At 37.1% G+C, this 23257-nt stretch overlaps 1 protein-coding gene across 1 annotated transcript in view; it reads left to right on the top strand.

Annotated features, from left to right (window-relative positions):
* Positions 1–1844: 1844 nt before the first annotated feature.
* The window catches only part of DDX4 (DEAD-box helicase 4), a 101936-nt gene continuing 80523 nt past the window's right edge, over positions 1845–23257 (top strand). The window contains exons 1-3 of the mRNA XM_023545463.2: positions 1845–2231; positions 10000–10060; positions 21435–21509. Coding sequence (XP_023401231.1) covers positions 2160–2231; positions 10000–10060; positions 21435–21509 — 208 coding nt within the window. The 5' untranslated portion in view covers positions 1845–2159. The remainder of the gene's footprint in view (positions 2232–9999; positions 10061–21434; positions 21510–23257) is intronic.

Raw genomic sequence — 23257 nt, forward strand, 5'->3', positions numbered from 1 at the left:
AGAACTTCACTTTTTAAGCACTCCTTTGTCACACTTTTTGGGAGGCTGGGAAAATACTGAGGGGTTTTCCTTGCCTTTTGAGGGGCAGAACCAGGATAGCTGATTGATGAGAGCATTAAGCATTGAAATGATCCTTGGCCAGTCTTCGGGTTGGCCGGTACTGCTAGGGATATAAACAACCCAAACCAAACCAATTGCTGTGGAGTCGATTCTGACTCATAACCCTACAGGAGAAAGTAGAACTACCCCATAGGGTTTCCAAGGAGCAGCTGGTGGATTCAAACTGCTGACTTTTTGATTTGCAGCCGAGCTCTCAACCACTGCACCACCAGGGCTCCATCGAGTCGATTCCGACTCATAGCGACCCGATCCGACAGAGTAGAACTGCCAAGAGGACCGCAAATTCAAGCCTTAATGGACGACCTTGCCCAACACAAATATCCTACCTTCCTTCTGACTCACAGACCCTCTCTTCCCAAAGAGCTGGATCCCCGACGCTCTAAGGTTAACCTTTAACTTTGTAGGGTACCAGGGGGCTCGAGACTCCTCCTGCACCTCTAGCTGGGAGGAAAAGGGAATGCGTCGCCTCCACTAGCCTCCGTGGACAGTGAAGCTCTGGAAATCCTTGAATGTGAAGCTATCGCCTCAAAAATTAAAAAACCGCAAGTACCAACTGCCAGGGACTGTGGTAGGTAAAAGCCAGGAGAAACCTAAAGGGATGGAAGGGAGGACATTTATTTCTGGTGTTGGATAAAGGGAGGTGGACATCTTCGGCATGGAGCACTTGCGTCAGCAAAGTCTAGAGTCTCTCCCGATTAAGGATCCTATCTGAGAACGTAGAGACAATTGGGCACTAGCCCTAGGGCCAGCCTCGGACCCACAGGCCCAACGTGCCAACCTAAGAGGAAGCCAGTATGTCTGGCGGTGATGGCTTCCAACTCGAGCAAGTAGGGAACGCACGGGCTGGGGCGGGGGGGCGGGATGACGCCGGCCATCTGAGCGCTGATTGGCTGATGGGGCTGGTCGCCTGGTGCCATTTGTTGTTGCAGCGGACGCCCCTAACGCAGTCGGCGTGCTGCACGTGCAGCCGTTTAAGCGCTGTCGGCGGCTGCTGGGACTGGAGAGAGCCGTCTGCGGAGAGGTGAGTATCTTGGACCTTCTCCCTGCTCTGTGGGCTGTTAGGCCAAAGGAAGAAAGGATGGGGCAGGCGGGGAAGGGGGTGCTGGAAGCCGTCCTCGGGGCCTCTCGCCTCTGGCCTGAGGGCCCTAAAGCTGCGTGGGTGCCAGAGTCTGGGCTTGAGGCCTAGCAGAGGAGGCGAAGGAGCCTTTTGCGTTGCCCTTCCGAGGCTTTTCTTCGAAGATTGGCTGTAGTTCAATTTTTGTCCAAACCCTCCTTGGCGAAGCTCATTGTGCATTGTTGGAGGGATTTGAGCAGTGTCACTCTTCTCCCTATCCCTGCCAAACTCCACGGGCTCTCTCTTCTCCCAGGCGCCGGCTAAGCCAAACTCTGAGGCCTCCATCTCCCAAACTCTGCTCAGTCACCCCGCAAAGAACAACAAAAACCCTTCCCCCGAACCAAGCAACCTATCTCCTTTTAAAGGGAAGTGTACGAAGGGAGAAACTTAAGTAGGATCTGAAAAGTTTCCCTCTTGTTAATATCCAGTGGAAGCCCTGGTGTAGTGGTTAAGAGCTATGGCTGCTAACCATAAAGGTCGACAGTTCGAATCCACCAGGCGCTTCTTGGAAACCCTATGGGGCCGTTCTACTCTGTCCTGTAGGGTCACTATGAGTCAGAATCGACTTGACGGCAAGGGGTTTTTAAGCCATTTGGGGACCCTTCGAGGACTAAGATAAATTCTAGGCATAGATTTTGGGGAAAAACCTAAGTGTCAGTGGGGACGTGGTGATTGCCTGAGTGATTAAGTGGTTCAACTGATTTTTTAGGCAAAAAGGATGAATATAAATGCTACCTCTACTTAAGTAACAAAACCTAATGCACCTTTTTTGCAAAAACAGTTGGAGAGGATCAGTACTTAGTTGAGTAGTGTCAACAGGTGTATGTGAAACAATGGTAGTTTATACTTTTAATGATACGATTCTGATCTAATTGAGGCCAAATGTGCATGTTTCTGTTTTTTAAAAATAGAACTTGAAGCCATCATGGGAGATGAAGATTGGGAAGCAGAAATCATCAAACCTCATATGTCTTCCTATGTTCCTGTATTTGAGGAGGTAATCAGATTTAAAGTCTGCAGTTATTAAATGCTACAGATTTTATTGAAGTTGAAAATCACCGTGATGGGAAAGTTCAAAATTATTCTGTTTCAGTATGCTGTACTTAACTTTACGTGATTACTGTATATATATATTATTAACTTTTATGGGGATTGAGAAAGAGGTATGCTGAGACTCAAATGGAATAGTCTGAGGTGCTTTGGTAATTAAGAACTAAAATATAGGTAATGATAATATTTAAAATATAATTTAAATCTCAGTGATTTAGAACTTAAGGGTGAAAGCCAAACCAAAAAGCAACCAAACCTGTTGCCGTCAAGTTGATTGTGACTCATAGCAACCTTCTAGGACAGAGTAGAACTGCCCCATGGGGTTTCCAAGGAGCATATGGTGGATTTGAACTGCTGACCTTTTTTGATTAGCAGTGAAGGCAAGCTTGGACACATGTGGTTGAACGTCTGTGAGATGCTTGTTTGGAAAATTAAAAACTGTAATTTGGTTCTGGGTTACATTTTAAATTCTGAAAATTGGTCTTATGCAAGGAGGGTGCTCAAGACAATTACGTTAGGCTGATTCATATGAAAGTATCTGTTCGACCGTTAAATGTGCAGATCATCAGATCTTTTTTCTTAATGGCATTTGGAGAATTATAATGAATTATAACCAGAAGAGGGGGCCCTTGGGTAGGTTTTTGGGCTTCAGTCTAACTTGGACGTTGACTTAAACTTTTTTTTCTTTAATACATAGTGTACTTTAGCAGATAATGTATTTTAAGGGATTGCTTTTGTATAAATGTTGTTTATTTGTAAATATCTGTGAAAGCTGATTTTTTTCCTTTAGAATTTTCAGTTTGAGCGTATGGCAGTCTATTTTGACAGTTTTTGATTTCAAGTAATGGCCCTAGTGGAAGTTCTCATTTCACACAAAAATATAAATTATGTAATCCTTTATTTGTTTTAATTGAATTTGATCTGTAATAGAGCTTTTATTAAAATGCCCAGTTTTTTTTTTTTTAAATTAACCCAAATTTATCATATTTCCTATGTTGGAATTTACTACTTTTAGAAATAATGTCTTTGTAAGTTAACATTTTATAGTCCTTTTTCCATCATAAAGGTATCATAAAAATGTTTTGGGGAAAAGAGGAGAAAAATGAACTAAAAATCTTGCCTACTAGCACAACTTCTGTTAAATTTTTAATAAATTTTCTGCTGTTTGCTTTTCCTAAACATTTTATATAGTTATAGTGACAGGATATGTCAGTAATTTTTGAATCCAGCTTTTTTCCATTGAGCATGAAGTATTCCATATTACTAACTTCCTAAAATAATTTCTTACGATTACATAATATATTGTGGAATAGATGTACCATAATATAAGTAATTTCCTTTTCGTGGGAATTTAAGATATTGTTAGCTTTCTATTATGATACTGTCATGACTATCTACAGCTTATTGTTTGAATTTTTTTGAAAGTGGTATTACTTAGTCAAAGGACATTTAAGTTTCTTTTTTTTGTTTCTCAAGAGAGTCATTATAATACAAAGTCCTTGTGGACTTTAGTAGTCATCTCTCTAATTTTTATTTTATCCTAAGTCTGATACTTCGCCTTCTTGAAGTGTTTTTCAAATAACACATTGCAGTGTAACGTGTTGTGAACATATCTTGGCGTTTATTGCATTCTGTGTCTGAAATTGAGAATGGCTGAATGTCAAATCTTTTACTTTTTTGTAGTCTTCATGCTATTTAGTAACCAACCTTGTTCCTGAAATTGGGAATACTAAATTGAATATTAATTTATGTTGACAGTTTCTCTTTACGATTCCTAATATATATTTGTGTGGGGCCACTTGCAGTATTTTTTTTTGCCATTGTCTACAAACTTGACACCTGGTATTGATTTTTCAATTAGGCATTTGGCTTAATTGACTTGAAGGAACATGGTTCAATCAAGGGCTTGTTTGCCTTCCTTGATGGAATAAAAAGTACAGAGACTAAGGATGAAAAAATGACATTTTTATGTAGGAGAAATCTGGGGTCTTTTTTTTTTTTCTCAGTGTAGTTTCTTTTAAAGGCACCATGCAGTTGATTGGTTGTTCTAACTAAATTTGCATTTCGAGAAAGAGCTGGGCTTTCCTTTTGTTAAATTTATGGTAGCTCTGAGACATTCTTGGAATGATATTCATCTTAAACAATATGTGACAGCCTTTTCTGAGCTCTTGTCAAGATCTATAAATGTTTGTATAATTTTGAACTAGTAGGGCACTGTTTTGGTAGCTTTAGTTACCCTATGTGGAACTTTCAATTTTAGATTTTGAAGTGAGTTTACCACCTGGAGATGGAACAATAAAAGGTTAAGAAAAATATGATAATCTAGCAATTGTGTAGTCCAGAAGTCTCAGTGGTTATGCATTTGCTCATCACATGCAAGCTTGTTGGGACTCATCCCAACAAGAATGAATGGATATGGATGCAAGCTTGTTGGGATGAGTGTTATAGAATGGATGGTTCTGGTGAGAGTATCAGCATATTGGGTTTGTTTACTAGCTATAATGCTACTTGTTAGCAGACTATAGGATTACGTCTCTGTATACTGACCACTTCTTTCTATTTGCCATTTTTATGGCACATTTCAGAAGGCAAATACTCTTGTAATTAAAGTGGAACTAGCTTGAGATAATGAGCCCATCCACAATCACAATTTCGTTAATCAGTAGTAGCGAAGTTAAGAATAATTGTTAAGGTAAGAAAATAAACTGAGTCGGAATTGACTCGACAACATTGGGTTTGGTTTTTGGGGTTATATGATATTTCAGAGTGCAAGGTGAAAACAAATTGTTCATCAAAATGTAGAAGGATTAATTATTTGTAGCTGCATATTAGAACCCTTGTATTAAACATTTTGCAATTACTAAGTTGGTTCATTTGGTGATTTAAGAGGTTATAATGAATTTTTTCTTCAGTTCTTTCAGCTTGAAAAATACTGAGGGTGTTCTTCCCTTTTTGTTTTCTATCTCCAGGTCTTTGCACCTGTCATTATAATACTTTGTCTCCTCGAGCTGCCCTTTGAAATCTTCTGTTTAGCTCTTTTACATCATCACTTTTTCCTTTTGCTTTAGCTACTTGACTTTCAAGAACAAGTTTCAGAGTCTCTTCTGACATCCATTTTGGTCTTTTCTTTCTTTCTTGTCTTTTTAATGACCTCTTACTTTCTTCATGGATGGTGTCCTTGATGTCATTCCACAGTTTATCTGGTCTTCTTCTATCATTAATGTTCAAGGCGTCAAATCTGTTCTTGAGATGGTCTCTAAATTCAGGTGGGATATACTCAAAGTCGTACTTTGGTTTTGTTCTAATTTTCTTCAGTTTCACCTCGAACTTGCGTATAAGTAATTGGTGGTCTGTTCCACAGTCGGCCCCTGGCCTTGTTCTGACTGATGATATTGAGCTTTTCCATTGTCTGTTTCTACAGATGTAGTTGATTTTATTCCTGTGTATTCCATCTGGCCAGGTCCATATGTATAGTCACCGTTTATGTTGGTGAAAAAAGGTATTTGCAATGAAGAAGCTGTTGGTCTTGTAAAATTCAATCAGTGATCTCAGGCATCATTTCTATCACCAAGGCCATATTTTCTGACTACTGATCCTTCTTTGTTTCCAGCTTTTGCATTCCAAGCACCAGTAATTATCATTGCATCCTGAGTGCATGTTTGATCAATTTCAGAATGCAGAAGTTGATAAAAATCTTCAGTTTCTTCATCTTTGGCCTTAGTGGTTGGTGCATAAATTTAAATAATAGTCATATTAACTAGTATTCCTTGTAGGCGTATAGATATTATCCTTATCCTATCACTGACGGCATTGTGTTTCTGGATAGATCTTGAAATGTTCTTTTTGATGATGAATGCAATGCCATTCCTCTTCAGTTTCTGGCATAGTAGACCATAGGATTATAGTTCCTGGCATAGTAGACCATATGATTGTCTGATTCAGAATAACTAATACCAGTCCATTTCAGCTTGCTAATGCCTAGGATATCGATCTTTAGAAGTTCCATTTCATTTTTGATGATTTCCAATTTTCCTGGATTCATACTTCGTACATTCCAGGTACCGATTATTAGTGGATGTTTGCAGCTGTTTCTTCTCATTTTGAGTAGTGCCACGTCAGCAAATGAAGGTTCTGAAAGCTTTACTCCATCCATGTCATTAAGGTCGACTCTACTTTCAGGAGGCAGCTCTTTGCCAGTTGTGTTTTGAGTGCCTTCCAACCTGAGGAGCTCATCTTCTGGCACTGTATCAGACAGTGTTCTTCTGCAATTCATAAGGTTTTCACTGGCTAATGCTTTTCAGAAGTAGACTGCCGAGTCCTTCTTCCTAGTTTTTCTTATCCTGGAAGCTCAGCTGAAACCTGGCCGCCATGGGTGACTCTAGTGGTATTTCAGTACTGGTGGCATAGCTTCCAGCATCACAGCAACACACAAGCCCCCACAGTACAACAAACTGACAAATGCATGGGGGGTTTTGTCTTTGGTAGTCATAAATTGGAACTTTCTACTGGAAGAATTACCCAAAGCCCAAGGACGAATAAGCAACATCATGATAAACAGAAGATATTGAAGTTGTCAAGGATTTCATTTTTGCTAAGATCCACAATCGATGCCCATGGAAGCAGCAGTCAAGAATCAAATGACATACAGAAAAAAACAATCTTTGCTGCTTATGGGGGTAGGAGGGTTAGGGGGGTGGAGGTAGGGATGAGGAATCACTAACTAGATAGTAGACAAGTGTTAACTTTGGCAAAGGGAAAGTAACACAAAATATGGGGAAGTCAGAACAGCTTGACCAAGGCAAAGTCATAGAAGCTTCCTAGATACATCCAAACACCTTGAGGGACCAAGCTACTGAGAACCATGGTCTTGGGGGACATCTAGGTCAATTGGCATAACATAGTTCATAAAGAAAATGTTTAACATCCAAAAAAAAAAATTTTTTTTTTTTTTTTTTTGGTGAGTAGCACCTGGAGTCTTAAAAGCTTGTGAGTGACCATCTAAGATACATCTGTTGATCCCATTCTATCGAGAGCAAAGGAGAATGAAGAAAACTGAAGATACCAGGAAAATATTAGTCCAGAGGACTAATGGGCCACAGGAGCCACAGCCTCCACCAGCCTGAGCCCAGAAGAACGATGGTGTCTAGCTACCACAGCTGAGGTCTCTGACAGGGATCACAGTAGAGGCTCCCAGACAAAGAGGGAGAATAATATAGAACAAAATTCACATTCACAAAAAAAAAAAGACCAGACTTACTGGTCTGACAGAGACTGAAAGAACCCCCGAGACTATGGCCCCTGGATACCGTGCTAACTCAGAACTAAAGCCGTTCCCAAAGTCCACCTTTAAGCCAGAGATTAGACAGGCCTATGAAAAAAAACAATAACAGACATGAGGAATGTGCTTCTTAGTTCAGTCAAGGATATGAGACCAAGTGGGCAACAGCTGCCCAAAAGCAAAGTCGAAAAGACAGGAGGGGACAGGAAAACTGGATGAATGAACACAGGCATCCTGGGGTGTAAGGAAAGGGGGAGAGTGCTGACACATTGCAGGGATTGTGCCAATGCCATGAGATAATTTGTGTGTAAATTTTTGAATGAGAAACTAATTCACACTGTAAACTTTCACCTAAAGCACAATTTAAAAAAATAAATAAACAATGCATTGCATTGAGCAAAAACAAAGATGTCACTTTGAGGACTAAGGTGTAGCTGACCTAACCCATGGTATTTTTAACCACTTCATATGCATGCAAAAGCTGGTCAGTGAATAAGGAAGACTGAAGGAGGATTGATGCCTTTAAATGGTAGTGTTGGCAAAGAATATTGAATATACCATGGGCTGCCAGAAGAATGAACAAATCTGTTTTGGAAAAAGTACGGCCAGAATGCTCCTTGGAAGACGGAATGGCAAGACTTCGGCTCATATACTTTGGACGTGTTATCAGGAGGGACCATTCCCTGGAGAAGGACGTCGTGCTTGGTAAAGTAGAAGGTCAGCAGAAAAGAGGAAGACCCTCAATGAGATGGATTGACAGTGAGTGCAACGGTAGTCTCAAGTGTAACAATGATTGTGAGAATGGCGCTCTGCTTCCTAATGTCAGCCGTTGAAAACCCTGTGGAGTATTGATCTACTCTGATACAAATGGGGTTGCTGTGAGTTGTGGTGGACTCAACAGCAGCTGGTTTGTTTTTCTGCTCTTAACTTGGAAAAATGTTTGGTGACTCTTGAGCTTTATAAAAGTGGTTTTTAAAGTCATTTAGTATCTTTTGTGAAAAAATTTTAGAAAATAAGTATTACCTGAAGATACGTTTCTGTACTCACTCCGTCTTTGAAACTTAAAGAAATTTATTGTGATTGTTCTAATATAGTCAGTGGATTAAAGTATCTGCGGTTTTAGGTAAGCTTTCATTATTAAATTGTTGAATTCTTCTGTCGTATGCAGGAATTTCAGAGCTCTGTTATGAAAGTTTTGCCCTAAATAGAGGAAGCTCCACGAAAGGAAATAAAGTGGCAATTAATGATGATAAAAGGACAGCCTTGGAATTAGAAGCAAGAAAAAAAAATCACTCAAATTGTCATTAATCCAGAGATACTCCAAAAAATGTTAAAATTGTCCCAGAATTAATTTGGCATTAAGCTGTTGATTTTATAACAACCTTGGTTGAATTTTCTTATTCTGTCAAATATTATACTACTGCAAAAGTAATGCGTGTGTATTAATAGTGAATTGTTTTTTTTTTTTTTTTTGTGGCTAAATTAGGGAAAATGGAACAGTCAGTATTCAAGAGTGTTAAAGACAATCTTCCTCCAATCTTGTGACAGTTTTGATCGAAACTAACCGTAAATATTCTGACAATACAGCCAATGAAACATCACTTTATTGGATTTGTAGTGCAGTTGCAAGATGTGTGTGTAGATTGTTTTTAATACATAAGTTAGTTTTCTTTCTTAAAGTGAATTCCTTTTAAAAACATGAGTACATTAATTTGTTTCACTTTATATAAACACAGTGTAAGTTTTTAAAAGAAGTTTTTACTGCCCTTACTGTAGGAACTTTGCTACCTGCTAATGTTCTGTGTTCTACTTTGTGCAGTATTCATGAACATACTGTAGAATACTGAACTCTGGAAATTATATTTTATATTGGCAGGCATTGATTTATTTGTGTATTGCTTTGGTCAGATTTTATTTTTATAACAGTAGTATTTGATTATACTTTTCAAGTACATGGGTTACTTAACTTTTAAGTCATGGGTCAGCAAACTTTCTATAAAGGGCCAGGTAGTAAATAATTAGACTTTTCAGGCTATAAGTTCTCTGTCACAACTACTCAACTTTGCTGTTGTAGTGTGAAAGCAACCATAGACAATACCTAAATGAATAAGCATGGTTGTGTTTCAGTAAAACTTATAAAAACAAGTGGCCCATCAGATTTGGCCCATCTCTGTAATTTGCTAATGCCCTTTTACATGATAATAATATTACGTACATACAATAATAAAATGACAGTGTCTTGGAATATTTAGTAAATGAACATCCAGTGGTCCAGAAAAATCTTACAGTCTACCGTTGTTTGGTTTAGAACAAAGCCCAGTTGTTAACAATTTTCTCAGTATTTGTGAAGTAGATGATAGAAAAAAACCTAGTACCTTCGATGATACATTCTTGTTATTCCAAGTAAAAACTAGTCTTTTCTTCCTACTTGTTACAGGATAGGTATTCTTCTGGAGCAAATGGAGACACTTTTAACAGGACTCCAGCTTCATCATCAGGTATGTGTTAAGGCAAAAAATGTGGAATGCTTTTTAGGTTAAGGGCTTCATCTAGCGAATAAGGAGCAGGCTAGTAGATATCTTGTTATTAGACAGAAGGGTGTTTTTTAAAAAAATTTTTCTAGTGCGAATTTATTCTGATTCTTATATTTTCAGATGGGGGAACTACTAGCTAGAAAAAAAGAGAGAGGAGAGAGTACAGTGCTATAGACTATACTACTTGATTTAGTGGGTTGCTGTAAAACCTTTGCCCAACCTGGAAGTTGTGTGTTTGGTTTCCCGGCTGCTAGGGAATTGTCAGGGCTCCTGACTTAAGGTTCCTAGTAGGTAGGGCATTGGACTATAAGGTTGATAAAATAGGTTGCAATGGCGGTGACCTGTCAGAATAACAACTTTTTAAGCCAAACCTACCATACCATCAAGATATTATGAGTTTCTTTGGGATTAGAGAACTAATTTGGAAAAGATTTTAGGTGAATAGGAGAAATGTTTTGTTGGTAGAATCTTCAGGAAGATTGACTGGAATAACCAGTTTACCAGTTGCCATTGAGTTGATTCTTAGTTATAATAACCCCATGCATTGCAGAGTAGAACTGTGCTCCATAGAGTTTGCAAGGCTGTGACATTTTGAAAGTGGATTGCCAGGCCTTTCTTCTGGTTCAAACTGCCAGCCTTTCAGTTCAGTTAGTTGAGCACCTAAACCATTTGTGCCAGCTAGGGAGGTTGAAATACTCACCAAGTAAAAGCTTGGATGCTTCTTAGCATTAGATATATGAACGTTCAGGCTCCATAGGTAACGGAAACTATGCTTAGATACAGATTGCCTGCTTACCTTCGTCTGAAAAACAAGTACATTTTGTCACTCTCTTTTAGTTGAAAAAAAATGTTTTTTCATTAAAATAGATTTTCTTGCTAACAGAAATATATACCAGGCCGATGAATATATACTAAGGCAATGAATATTTACTAAACTGATACCTAAATATGCTTGTTGCAAGATAAATAAATACAGAGGTAAAAAGGAAGAAAATAAAATAATCTGAAATCTTGGCACACAGAGTTAGCCACCACTGACAGTTGGGTGACTGATTTTTGTAGAAGTCTACATACATGTGGCGCCGTGGTTAAGACCTCAGCTGATAACCAAAAGGTCAGCAGTTCGATCCACCAGGCGCTCTTTGGAAACCCTATGGGGCAGTTCTGTTCTGTTCTGTCCTATAGGGTTGGTATGAGTTGGAACCAACAGATGGCAGTGGGTTTTACAAACATTCTTATCTGTCTATCTAAAATTGTATTTCATAGGCATATAATATATATCTTTTTTTATCATAAATACCTGTCTTGCTTTTCCTTTGCCAACGTACCCTTTCCTTTCACACCCTTTTCATGCTCATAAAGTTTTACTTAGACATGTTTCTTTATCGTTGCCGTCTATATCACAAAAATGGAGTCTTATTATACTGCATCTTGCTTTTACTTACTAATCATGGAAACCTTTCTAAGTCAACTGGTACAAGCTAATTTTTTCTAAAATTAAGTGAAAACATTCATGTATCTGGTTTTAAAATGTAAAATACTAAGCATGCATTTATCATGAAAAACGTTTAGTTTCTTTTTCCCCCATCTCTTGAACTCCTAGTGTGAAAAATGAGTAATTAGTTTCTCTCCTTTTCCCTCGCCCTGCAAAACCCACTCACACTTCCTCCCTTCCCACTCTTCTATTATTATCATGCTTTCTGCTTAAAATCTAAACTCAGTTTTTATACCATCATGGTGGTTTATACATCATTTGTATTTGAGCAGTGTGTGATATAATTATATTGCCTTTATTGTTCACCCTTCTGTTTTGTCTTTATTACAGTTAGTCATTACCTTGTTTTGTTTACCTGGTCATCTGTGTTTCTGTTGCTAATTCACGCCCAATCCCTCAGCTAGACACACACATATTTGTTCCCTTAGTTTCTAACACATAAAGAACTCTGTCAGTTTCATTTTTTAAATACCCCTTCCTGGAATCTTCTTTCCACCTGCTCTGATCTGTACTGGCTGCTTTCCATGCTCTAACCCTAGAAATTTCCCTTCACATCTTTCCCATGTCAGCTTCCATTTTACCTGGATCCTATGTTTTTTTTTCTACCTTGATTTTTTTCCCCCTCTCGTTCCTGCTTTGGTAGAGTCTGTTTTACTGCAGCTTCCTGAGAAGCAAGCAAAGTTGAGATATTGCAGTTGTATTTACCTTCACTCTTTATTGATAGAAGGGTAAAGTTGGAAATAATTTCCCCCCAGAATTCTAAATTGCTTTATTATATGTGAAATACAGTGATGCTGTTGAGAAGTTTGATATTCTGAGTCTCTATACTTTGTATATGACTGTCTTTCTAAACTCTTAAGTTTTTAGGTTCTCAGTTTATCTTCTGTATTCTGAAAATTTTATGATTATGTACCTTGATGTGGGACTTTTCATTAATTGTGCAGCACACTTGTTTGGCCTGTTGAATCTAAAACTCAGATGTTCTTCACTTCTAAGAAATTTTCTTACGTTGTTTTTCCTCTGAGGATTATTGTAATTTCATTTTGAAGATTACTTCTGTCCTCTATATTGACTTTTTCCTCAGAAGTTCTTTTTCGTTGTTAGCTGCCACCTAGTCAGCACCTAGTATGCACCACCTAGTGTGCATGACAACCCCATGCACAACAGAATGAAACACGGCCCGGTCCCACCATCCCCATGATCGGTGTGGACCTGCCTCTTGTGACCCATAGGGTTTTCATTGACTGCCTTTTGGAAATACATTGCCAGACATTTCTTCCTAGATTATCTTAGTCTGAAAGCTCCACTGAAACCTGTTCAGCATCACAGCAACCCGTAAACTTCAGTGGGTGACAGTGGATGGTGGTTGCACATGAGGTGCGTTGGCTGGGAGTTGAACCCAGGACTCCTGCATGAAAGGCTAGAATTCTACCACTGAACCACCACTGCACCCCCTTTTGTGTGTGTGTGTGTGTGTTTTAGTCTATGTCTTTTATATGGCTGGCTTCCTTCAAAGACGGCGCATGCCTGTCTTTTTGTATTTAAGAGGTGGTGTCGTTGTGTGCTGTCTGTTTGATTCTGACTCACAGTGGACCTGTGTGACAGTGGAACTGCACCCACCATAGGGTTTCTAGGCTATACTCTTCATGGGAGCAGATCACCAGCTTTGTAAGAAATTGCCAGATTGTCCTCCAGAGTGACTGTACCATTTTTCATTCCCTTTAGCAATGAATGAGAGTTCCTGTTGCACAACATCTTTACCAGCATTTGGTGTTGTCAGTGTTTTGAATTTTAGACAGTCACATAGGTGTGTAGTAGTATCTCATTGTTGTTTTTATTGAAAATTCCTTATGACGTATGATGATATGACGTCACTTGTTGTTTCGTATGCTTATTTGCTTTCTGTATGTCTTTGGTGAAGTGTCTATTCAGATCCTTTGCCTACTTTATTATTGGATTATTTTCTTACTGTTGAATTTTAAGAGTTCTCTGTATATTTTAGGTATAAGTTCTTTAATGGATAATGTCTTTTGCCAGTATTTTTACCTTGTCTGTGGATTGTGTTTTCATTCTCTAAACAGCATCTTTTGCAGAGCAGAAGTTTTTAATTTTAACAAAGTCCACCTTATCAATTTTTTCTTTTACGAATACTGCCTTTGGTGCTATATCTAAAAAGTCATCACCAAACCCAAGTTCATCTGAATTTTCTACTGTATTATCTTCTAGACGTTTGTATAGTTTTGTGTCTTACATTTGGGCCTATAATTCCTTTTGAGTTAATTTTTCTGAAAGATGTAGTATCTCTGTGTAGATTCATTATTTTATTTTATTTTATTTTATTTTGCGTGTAGATGTCCAGTTATTCCAACATGTTTGTTGAAATGCTTGTTATTTCTTCATTTAATTGCATTTACTCCTTTGCCAAAGATCAGTTGATTATATTTGTGTGGGTCTATCTCTGTGCTCTCTGTTCTGTTCCACTCATCTATTGGTCTGTTCCTTCACCAATACCACACTGTCTTTATCACTGTAACTTTATAATAAGTCTTGAGGTTGGATAATGTCAGTCCTTCAACTCTGTTCTTTTCAGTATTGTGTGGGCTGAGCCATTCTTTTGTGTATATGTTTTAAAATGTGTGTTGTTTCATGTGCGTGTGTTTTCTGTGTTTACATGCTTTTAATTTATGAATATGTTATTTTGTTAAAGATCTCATTCTTTTTCCCCCATCACTATGTTTCAGATACATTCCTATTGATAATTGATTTTATTATTTCTAACTACTGCATTGTATTTCATACAGTATATCACCAAGGTTTATCTACTCCCTCAGTAATGAACACTCAGATTATCTTATTCACCACCACCACAACAAGGATGAGTATTCTTGTACATTCCCCTTATGGGCCAGAATAAAAATTTCTTTGGGTAGTGGACTCAAGGGTGGAATCACAGGGTTGTGGGGTATAAAAAAAAAAAAAAATTATGTGTATTTAATTTCACTAAATATTTCAAAATTGCTCCCCAGAATAGTTATACTAATCCATACTCCTATATAGTTCCTGCCCACCATTACTTCTGACATTTGACATTCAGTCTTTTAATTTTAGCCATGTATCGGGATAAAGTAAAATATCATTGTTTTAATATGCATTTATCTGCTTATGAGCTTAACTGTCTTTTCATAAGCTTGTTATCTTTTTGGGTTTTTACTCCTGTAAGTTGCCTGTTAACACAGTTTAGCCTGTTTTTCGACTAACTTTCTTTCTCTTGTCAATTGGCAGGCATTCCTCTAATAGACCGTATTTTAGTCTTTTTTCTGATTTGGGTGTTGCAGATATCTTCTCCCATTCTGTTCTCCGTCAACTTCGTCCGTGACCTGCCTCATTGATTAAAAAATTTAATTCTGGAGTCATTGAACTATTTTATTTGGCTTCCTAATTTGCTTTTGGAGTTTTAGCTAAGCTCTTTCCCATCTCCATGTCAAAAACTAACTTCATATATTATCTTCTTTACAATTTTACTTTTTATTTACATTTAGTCTTTATCTGAATCCATCCTTTTTAATATGGTCTGAAATAGAAATCCAATTTGTCTCCATATATATTCCAGTTTTCCCAGCACTATCTGCCGGCATTCAGCCCTTCCCTGTTGATGAGTGGTGCAGATTTCGTCTCTTGTATAATTTTTTTTACTAAAAAATGTATATTACACACACATATTTAATTGTGGTGAAATATATATAAGAAAACATTTACCATTTCAGCCATTTTTACGTGTACAATTTAGTGATATTCACCATGTTGTACAACCATCACCACTATCCATTTCCAGATACTTTTTACTTAAAGCATTGGACAGAATCTACAGCTGACTGAGTAGTAGTAGAAATAACAAGTGTGTAGGCTTTACCTCACTTAAGTGGGAATGATCCAAAATAAAGTGAAGTATGATGTCTGCTATAGGCTTCTGATATATTTTTATCAGACAAGGAAGTTGCTTTCCATTTCTACATGAATATTAGTTTTGTTCAGGAATGGCAGTTGAATGTTACCAAAGTTTTTTTTTTTGGAATTACTAATTTCAATATTTTTTTTCCTTTAAATCTGTGAATGTAGTGAAATAAATGGTTGGTTTTTTAAGTTGAACTTTGTGTTCCTGGGATAAGCCCTACATGGCTATTTTATTACAGTGTTGAATGAAATTTGATGTTTTATTTAGCACTTTTGAATTAATACTCAAGTAATATTGACGTGAAGTTTCCTTTTCTTGTGTTGTCCTCCTGACTTTAGTTTCAAGTTTCTTGTCTTTCTTAATAAGCTCTGGAACATGAAAATTACGTGTTTCTTACCAATTTAGTAGAATCTGTCTACAGAACTGTCTAGGCAAGGCTGGGTTCTTTTTTTTTTTTAACTTTTAAATTGAAACGTAGCACACATACAGATTCAATATATTTAATTCAGTAAGATACACATCATAAATGTACAACTCATTGAATTTTCGTAAACTGTGAATACATCCTTGTAACCAGCACCCAGATCATGACACAGAACACCTTAGAAGTCTTTCTTCCAAGCACCACCCCTCTCCCCAGGGGTAACTACTATTCTTACTTGTAACAGCATAGATCAGTTTTCCCTACAAATAGGAATCATGTAAATGAAATCATATGTTCTGTTCTCTCATGTTGAGCTCTCTCCATGTTGTTAGAAGTAGTTGTAGATTATTCACAGATATATAGTATTCTGCTATGTGAATATATGATAAATTATATTGATGGACATTTGAGTAGTTACCAGTATTTGGCTATTATTAATAATTCTGCTGTAAATGTTTTCTTGCCCATTGTCTTTTCAGCAGACTTAAAAATCTTGTTACTTAGACTGTGGTTTGCAGACCAATAGCATTGGCATCAACAGGAAATTTGTTATAATGCAGTCTCAGTCCCCACTCTAGAACTGCTGCATCAGAATCAACATTATGAAACACATTAGTGTTGTAATTGTAGTCTTAGATCTCTAGTTGGAAGACTGGACATTGATGATTTACAAATGTTCAGTCTTTCAGCAATTTGGGAAAATGGAGATGGAAAGTCATTACAGCTGGCAACTCTAAGTACTGATATATTGTTTTAGAACTCTTTGTTGCTAAATCTGATGAGCCTGTCTTTCTTTATCTTCCCTCTTAGGATAAGCAACCACTGGAAGATTACAGAGGGCTAGTGCTCACACTGAAGTTTCACAGCACTTGGCTCTTCTTTTGCTTGGGGGCTGAGTACTTGGATTTTTTTTTTTTTTTTTTTTTGTCCTCGTTCAAACTCTGAGCCTCCTTAGATTTGATCCAAACGATGTTCTTTGTGGTCACTTGTTAGGGATTGCCTGCAGTAAACCTAAGTTCGTTTTAAATGAGTTTTCTGTATTTTTATTTCCTTTGATATTTTTGGGGTTTTTTGACAGTATTCAAGAAAAGCAGCTGTACTCGATTATTTATTGGTATTGTGGTATTTTTGTTGCTAGTATTTATTGTTTTTATTGTTAGCATTTATTATTTTTGTTGCTAGTATTTATTATGATGGGACTTGACCTACATAAGAGACAGCAGTTCATTACATTCACGAAGTGAGAGCAATGATCCTGAAAACTACTGTAAAGTTCAAAACTGTTAAAAAAAGAAATCACATGAAAAAATTGTTTATCTTTTTCTGAATTGGATGCTAATAGCAAAGAAAACAAGATGGGTTAATTCTTACTTATCTGTAAAACCAAACCTGCTGCCATCGAGTTGATTCCGACTCATAGTAACGGTATAGGACAGAGTAGAACTGCCCCGTGAGGTTTCTAAGGCTGTAATCTCTACAGAAGCAGACTGCCACATCTTTTTCCCCCAGAGTGGCTGGTGGGTTCAAATTGCCAGCCTTTCCATTAGCACCTGAGCTCTTAACCACTGCGCCATCAAAACAACAACAACAAAAAAGAAAACCAAACTCATTGCCGTGGAGTGAATTTCAACTCATAGTGACCCTATAGGACAGAGTAGGACTGCCCCTAGGGTTTCTAAGGCTGTAGTCTTTACAGAAGCAGACTGCCACATCTGTCTCCTGTGGACCAACTGGTGAGTTTGAACTTCCCACCTTTCAGTTAGCAGCCAAGCGCTTAACCGCTGTACCACCAGACCTCTTTTATTCTTGCTTAGAACCTTCTGTTTTCAGATCATCATTTTTCAACTGTCTTGAGCTTTTTAAAACTTGCATGTTGGTTCCTGTTACTTTGAAAGTAATTGTAACTGTTCTGTGTTTTATTTTTCAAGTTGGAATGGCTAATGATGTCATTCCCAGATTATTTTTAACTTTGTTCTCTGATTTACCTTCTGGGTATGGTAAGGTATTTCTGATATATTTACTGTAGGGAATGTAAATAAGTAGGTTTTTAAATCTGATAACTGGGTTCAAATTGAAGCTCAGTCTTCATACTGGATGAATAACTTTGGCAAAGTTGCCTAGCTCTTCTAAGCTATTTGTTTTCTCTTTTTTAAAATAAGGATAATACCTCATAAGTTCGTAATGGTTAAATAAGCTAGCTAATATTGGAAAAGACCTAGTGCCTGATACCTGTTGATACTAAATTATATTAGCTACCTTGCATTTGACCATTTATTTTAGTTGTCACCTAGTTTTACTTAACCTGTGGCTATCACTGGAGCCCTGGTGGTGCAGTGGTTAAGAGCTACAGCTGCTAATCAAAGTGTCGGCAGTTTGAATCCACCAGCCGCTCATCGGAAACCCTGTGGGGCAGTTCTACTCTGTTCTGTAGGGTTGCTGTGAGTCGGAATTGGCTTGATGGCAAGGGGGTTTGGTAACTATCACCGACTAGTTGAATCTTAAGTCTTCTTTTCAGATGTTACTCTTTTTCCTATGTCTGCTATTAGTTCAGATCTTTTAAATTGTTTTTGGAATGGGAACAGTTTAGCAGTTTTGAGATAGAAATCCTGTATTCTACGTCTGTTACTTACAGGTTGTATATGTTGGGCATGTCACTTAATCTTTTCTAAAAACAAACTTTACAACACCTATGCTGCCTCCTAACAGGGTTGTTGTAAGGATCAAATGAGGTAATGTATGTGAAAGTGTGACACTGTATACAAATGTAAAATGCTTTTCCTAAAGGACAGTATGGTTTGTGTTATTTAATTTAGATCTAATCCACCCCAGTGCTGTCGAATTTAGATCTGCTATAGTCTTTCTATTTCATTTAGCCAAACAGTCCTAAAATTGTTGGGGAAAGAAATTTTCTCCAGACATAGTTGACAATTTATTAAAATATATAATTAAAATCATATAAGAATATAACAATATAATTTTTTCATGCTAAATTCCAAGTATGATCATATGCATTTTAGTTAAGCATTTATATTTTTTATTTTACTTGATTTAAAAAAATTTTTTTTAATTGTGCTTTAGTTGAAAGTTTATAGCTCAAGTTAATTTATCATATAAAAATTTATACACATATTGTTTTGTGATATTAGTTGCAGTCCCCACAATGTGACAGCACACTCCCCCTTTCCACCCCAGGTGCCCTGTGTCTATTCAGCCAGTTTCTGTCCCTTTCTGCCTTCTCATCCTGCCTCTGATCAGGAGCCGCCCATTTGGTCTTATGTATCTTTTTTTTTTTTTATCTTAGTGAACTAAGAAGCACACTCCTCGCAAGTATTATTCTTTCTTTTATAGTCCTGTCTAATCTTTGTCTGAAGAGTGGGCTTCGGCAATGGTTTTAGTTCTGAGTTAACAGAGTGTCCAGAGGCCATAGTTTCAGGGGTTCCTCTAGTCTCCGTCAGACCATTAAGTCTGGTCTTTTTACGTGAATTTGAATTTTGTTGTACATTTTTCCCCTGCTCTGTCTGGAGTTCTCTGTTATGTTCCCTGTCAGGGCGGTCATGGGTGGTAGCCAGGCACCATCTATTTCTTCTGGTCTCAGGCTGGTGGAGTTTCTGGTTTATGTGGACCTTTTATCTCTTGGGCTAATATTTTCCTTGTGTCTTTGGTGTTCTTCATTCTCCTTTGCTCCAGGTGGATTGGGACCAATTGATGCTTCTTAGATGGCTGCTTGCAAGCTTTTAAGACCCCAGTCGCCACTCATCAAAGTGGGATGCAGAGCATTTTCTTAATAAACTTTGTTATGCCAGTTGACCTAGATGTCCCCCAAAACCATGGGTCCTAGCCCCAGCTACTCTGTCTTTCAAACTGTTTGGATGTGTTCAGGAAACATTAGCTTTCACTTTGGTCCAGTTGTGCCAACTTCCCCGTAAGCATCTATATTTCTAAATAAGCCTTTACCCTCTGTAAGTGCCCTTTCTTTTCTAATAAACATGGTACAAGATGGCTAGCACAAGTGTAATTAAATTTGCTTGATATGAATGAGGTCCTAGAATACAAAATATCCAACTTTTATGAAATCACCTCCAGTCCTCCACACTTAATTGTATGATAATATTAATTTTTAACCCACTGTCTTGGTAGTTGCATTCTTGTCACAGAAGTTGGGAGAAGCATGGATCTAGATATCATAGCAACCAAATGAACATATATCATCCGGATTTTAAGTACAAAATGAGTTAGATGAGAGTTACATAAAATTATAGGAGGTGAGGGAGGAAAAAATAGTGGCTAAATAATATATAAACAGGGGAAATCTTGGGACACATTTATAGAAACTTCAGTTAATGAGTTAAGGGTATTTTTGGCTTATTTCTTCATCCTAAAACAACTTTAGACTCTAAGAGCTTGTCATTCAAGGTTACTTTCTTATGTATTTGAGTACTACTGTACAAAAGTCAGCTTTACACGTTGAATCAAGATGGAAACATGAGTGAGCACCTTATTTCCTTTTTCATTGATGCTCTTGTTTCACGACTTGGGAAACACACCCACTTCTCACATACCAAAGGGACTAGAAGATAGGAGGGAACAGGAAAGCTGATAATAGGGAACCCAGGGTTGAGAAAGGAGAGTATTGACATGTTGTGGGGTTATTAACCAATGTTATACAACAATGTGTGTACTAACTGATAAGAAACTAGTTGGTTCTGCAAACCTTCATCTAAAGTACAGTAAAAAAAGAAAGAAAAAAATTTCCAAATGTAAGAGAATTTAATTTTTTGTGTAGTTCTAATTTGATTGTTATTAGAGAATTTTGTGAATATGATACTAATTTTTAAATTTCTTGTCAAATATGCTCTGTGGTTTTCTATATGATCATTTTTTAGGAATATTCTGTTATTGAAGAATGTCAGTTCTTTAATGTTGAATGCTATATATTTCTGTAAATTTAAAGTACACAGTGTTCTATTACATGAATGACTATAGTTTATTCTCCTTTGATCAGCGTTTTGCTCTTACAAACAATGCATATGAAAAATTCTTGTATCTGTGTTACCGTGTAGACATATCCAGGGGATAAATTCATACTAGTGTACTTTCAAAAAAGTATGTGTATTTTAAATTAGGGTCAGGATTGAGCCAATCTGTAGCCTCAATAACAGTACGTGGTTTGTGCTAGTTTCCCTACATCCTTGACTATTCTGGATATTAGCAAACTTGAAGCTGTTGTCTAATCATTCGTGTGCTTGAAAAATGCTGTCTCCTTGTTTTGATTTCTGATTTCTTTAATTATGAGGAAGATTTAGTCTCCATTTATTTTTCCTTTAGAGAACTATCTGTTCATATTCATAGCCCATTTTTCTTATTGCTGTGTAAGATTCCTCCTTTGCCACATGTGGCACATTGAAAAAGGATTGCATTCCACAGAGATACTTGTTTTTATTTGACTTCAAAATGTTATTTGCTTTAGAAATGGATGATGGGCCTCGAAGAGATCATTTCATGAGAAGTGGATTTGCCTCTGGGAGGAGTTTAGGAAACAGAGGTGAGTAAATTTTTCTTTAATCTCCAAACCTTTGAATAGTAGAAAGAAAATTTTGGCTTTCATGGCTGTTTGATGCAAAGCTAAATCTGTTATAACTCAGTGTGGAATAGACTTTTTTGGGCTAGTGAGTTTGTCATTTTTTCAAATGCTAGTTTTTCCTGTTTTACTTTTTAGGGCTAGTCAGAGATAACTGTTGATTAGACAGATTGGTTGAATAGATAGATAGAGTGGTTAGAAATAGTTGCCTCACAGAGCTGCTTTTGAACGTGTTTTTGATTACTGATTTTCAACATTTGGCATGGTAAGGATGTTTGTAATGGCTTGAGTGAGTAGGTTGAGAAGGACCCTTTTCTGGAGTTTTGTTATTTCTCAAGAAAAGGCAGTATGGGAAGCATTTCTGTTAGGTAATTAGTGTTAAGTTTAAGAAGTTACTTGCCCAAACTTGGAATTTTTTCTTGTTACTTTTAGAGCAATCACTACTTTATTTGGCAGATAACCAGCAAGGAGAATACCTTCCAACAACCCATTCTTAGATTTGATGTTAAAATGTTGAAATATTCTGCACTATATTTTATTATAAGGAGCCCTGATGTGTTAAGTGGTTAAGTTTTGGCTGCTAACTGAGAGGTTGGCAGTTCAAAACCACCAGCTGCCCTGCTGGAGAAAGATGAGGCAGTCAACTTTCTGTAGCCTTCCAGCCTTGGAAGCTCTATAGAGCAGTTTTACTCTGGCCTGTAGAGTCACTGTGAGTGAGAATCAACTTGATGGCAATGAGTTTGTTATGTTTTATTACACTACAAGAAAATATTATGTTTCATCTGACATTTGAGAAACTCGACTTCTTGTTTAGGTATAGTTAACACAGATTTGTATTTTGACATGAAAGTAATTTCTTCAAGTATGCATGTATATGTTTTGTTTATTTAAGCCTGCGCATTAAGTAAGATGCATTGATGGTCTGAATCATGTAATTGGGTTAAGAGATTCAAATGTGTGTTTTGTTAGGTCATTTTTCCTACTAGCGTTAGAAATAACAAGTATCTCAATGTTACACTCAGGAGAATATTTAGTATTTAGACATATTTTAAAATCTTGTTTTCGAATAGCTTATATGGCATTTTTTAATGTAGACTTCTGAACATTGTTGAATAAAGCCTTTTTCAATGAGAAAACTGTCACTGAGACAGATTTTATCACAAATTGTTATCTCTATATGTTTTAGGTTGAAATACACATTAAACTTCTGACCAAAACTCTTTGTTGAATGTATGTACTTTAAAAAATTATCTTTATAACTACTTATAATCCTGGAAATTCATAGACCCATGAGTATAACTTTTCCTTATGATTTCATCTAACATTTTATTTAGTTTTAATATCTGTGATTTTTTTCCTCAGTAGACCTTATATAACAAGTAAAACATTTTAATAAATGATTATAAATGCTTGAGATGAAATGTTAACTTTAATACCTCATGAAGTATGCTTAAGTAGCCTTAACTTCTTGAATCAGACACATCTTTAGAATCTGATGAAAATACTCAGAATTGTGCATATGCAATTTTGCATGTGGTTTTAGGAGTTTTCACAAATCCCCTTGTCTCTCCCATAGTAGGATGTTACAGAGAGAGGTAAGACAATTTATGAGGATCACAAGGGAATGCTTTCATTTTTCCCATTGATAGTTTAGTGGCGGTTATGCTGTTTTGAATGTCTCTCTTGTTCCCTTTGGCTTTTTTTCTTTTAAT

The sequence above is a fragment of the Loxodonta africana genome, chromosome 2 (assembly GCF_030014295.1).
Source record: "Loxodonta africana isolate mLoxAfr1 chromosome 2, mLoxAfr1.hap2, whole genome shotgun sequence".
In the NCBI taxonomy this organism is placed as follows: Eukaryota; Metazoa; Chordata; class Mammalia; order Proboscidea; family Elephantidae; genus Loxodonta; species Loxodonta africana.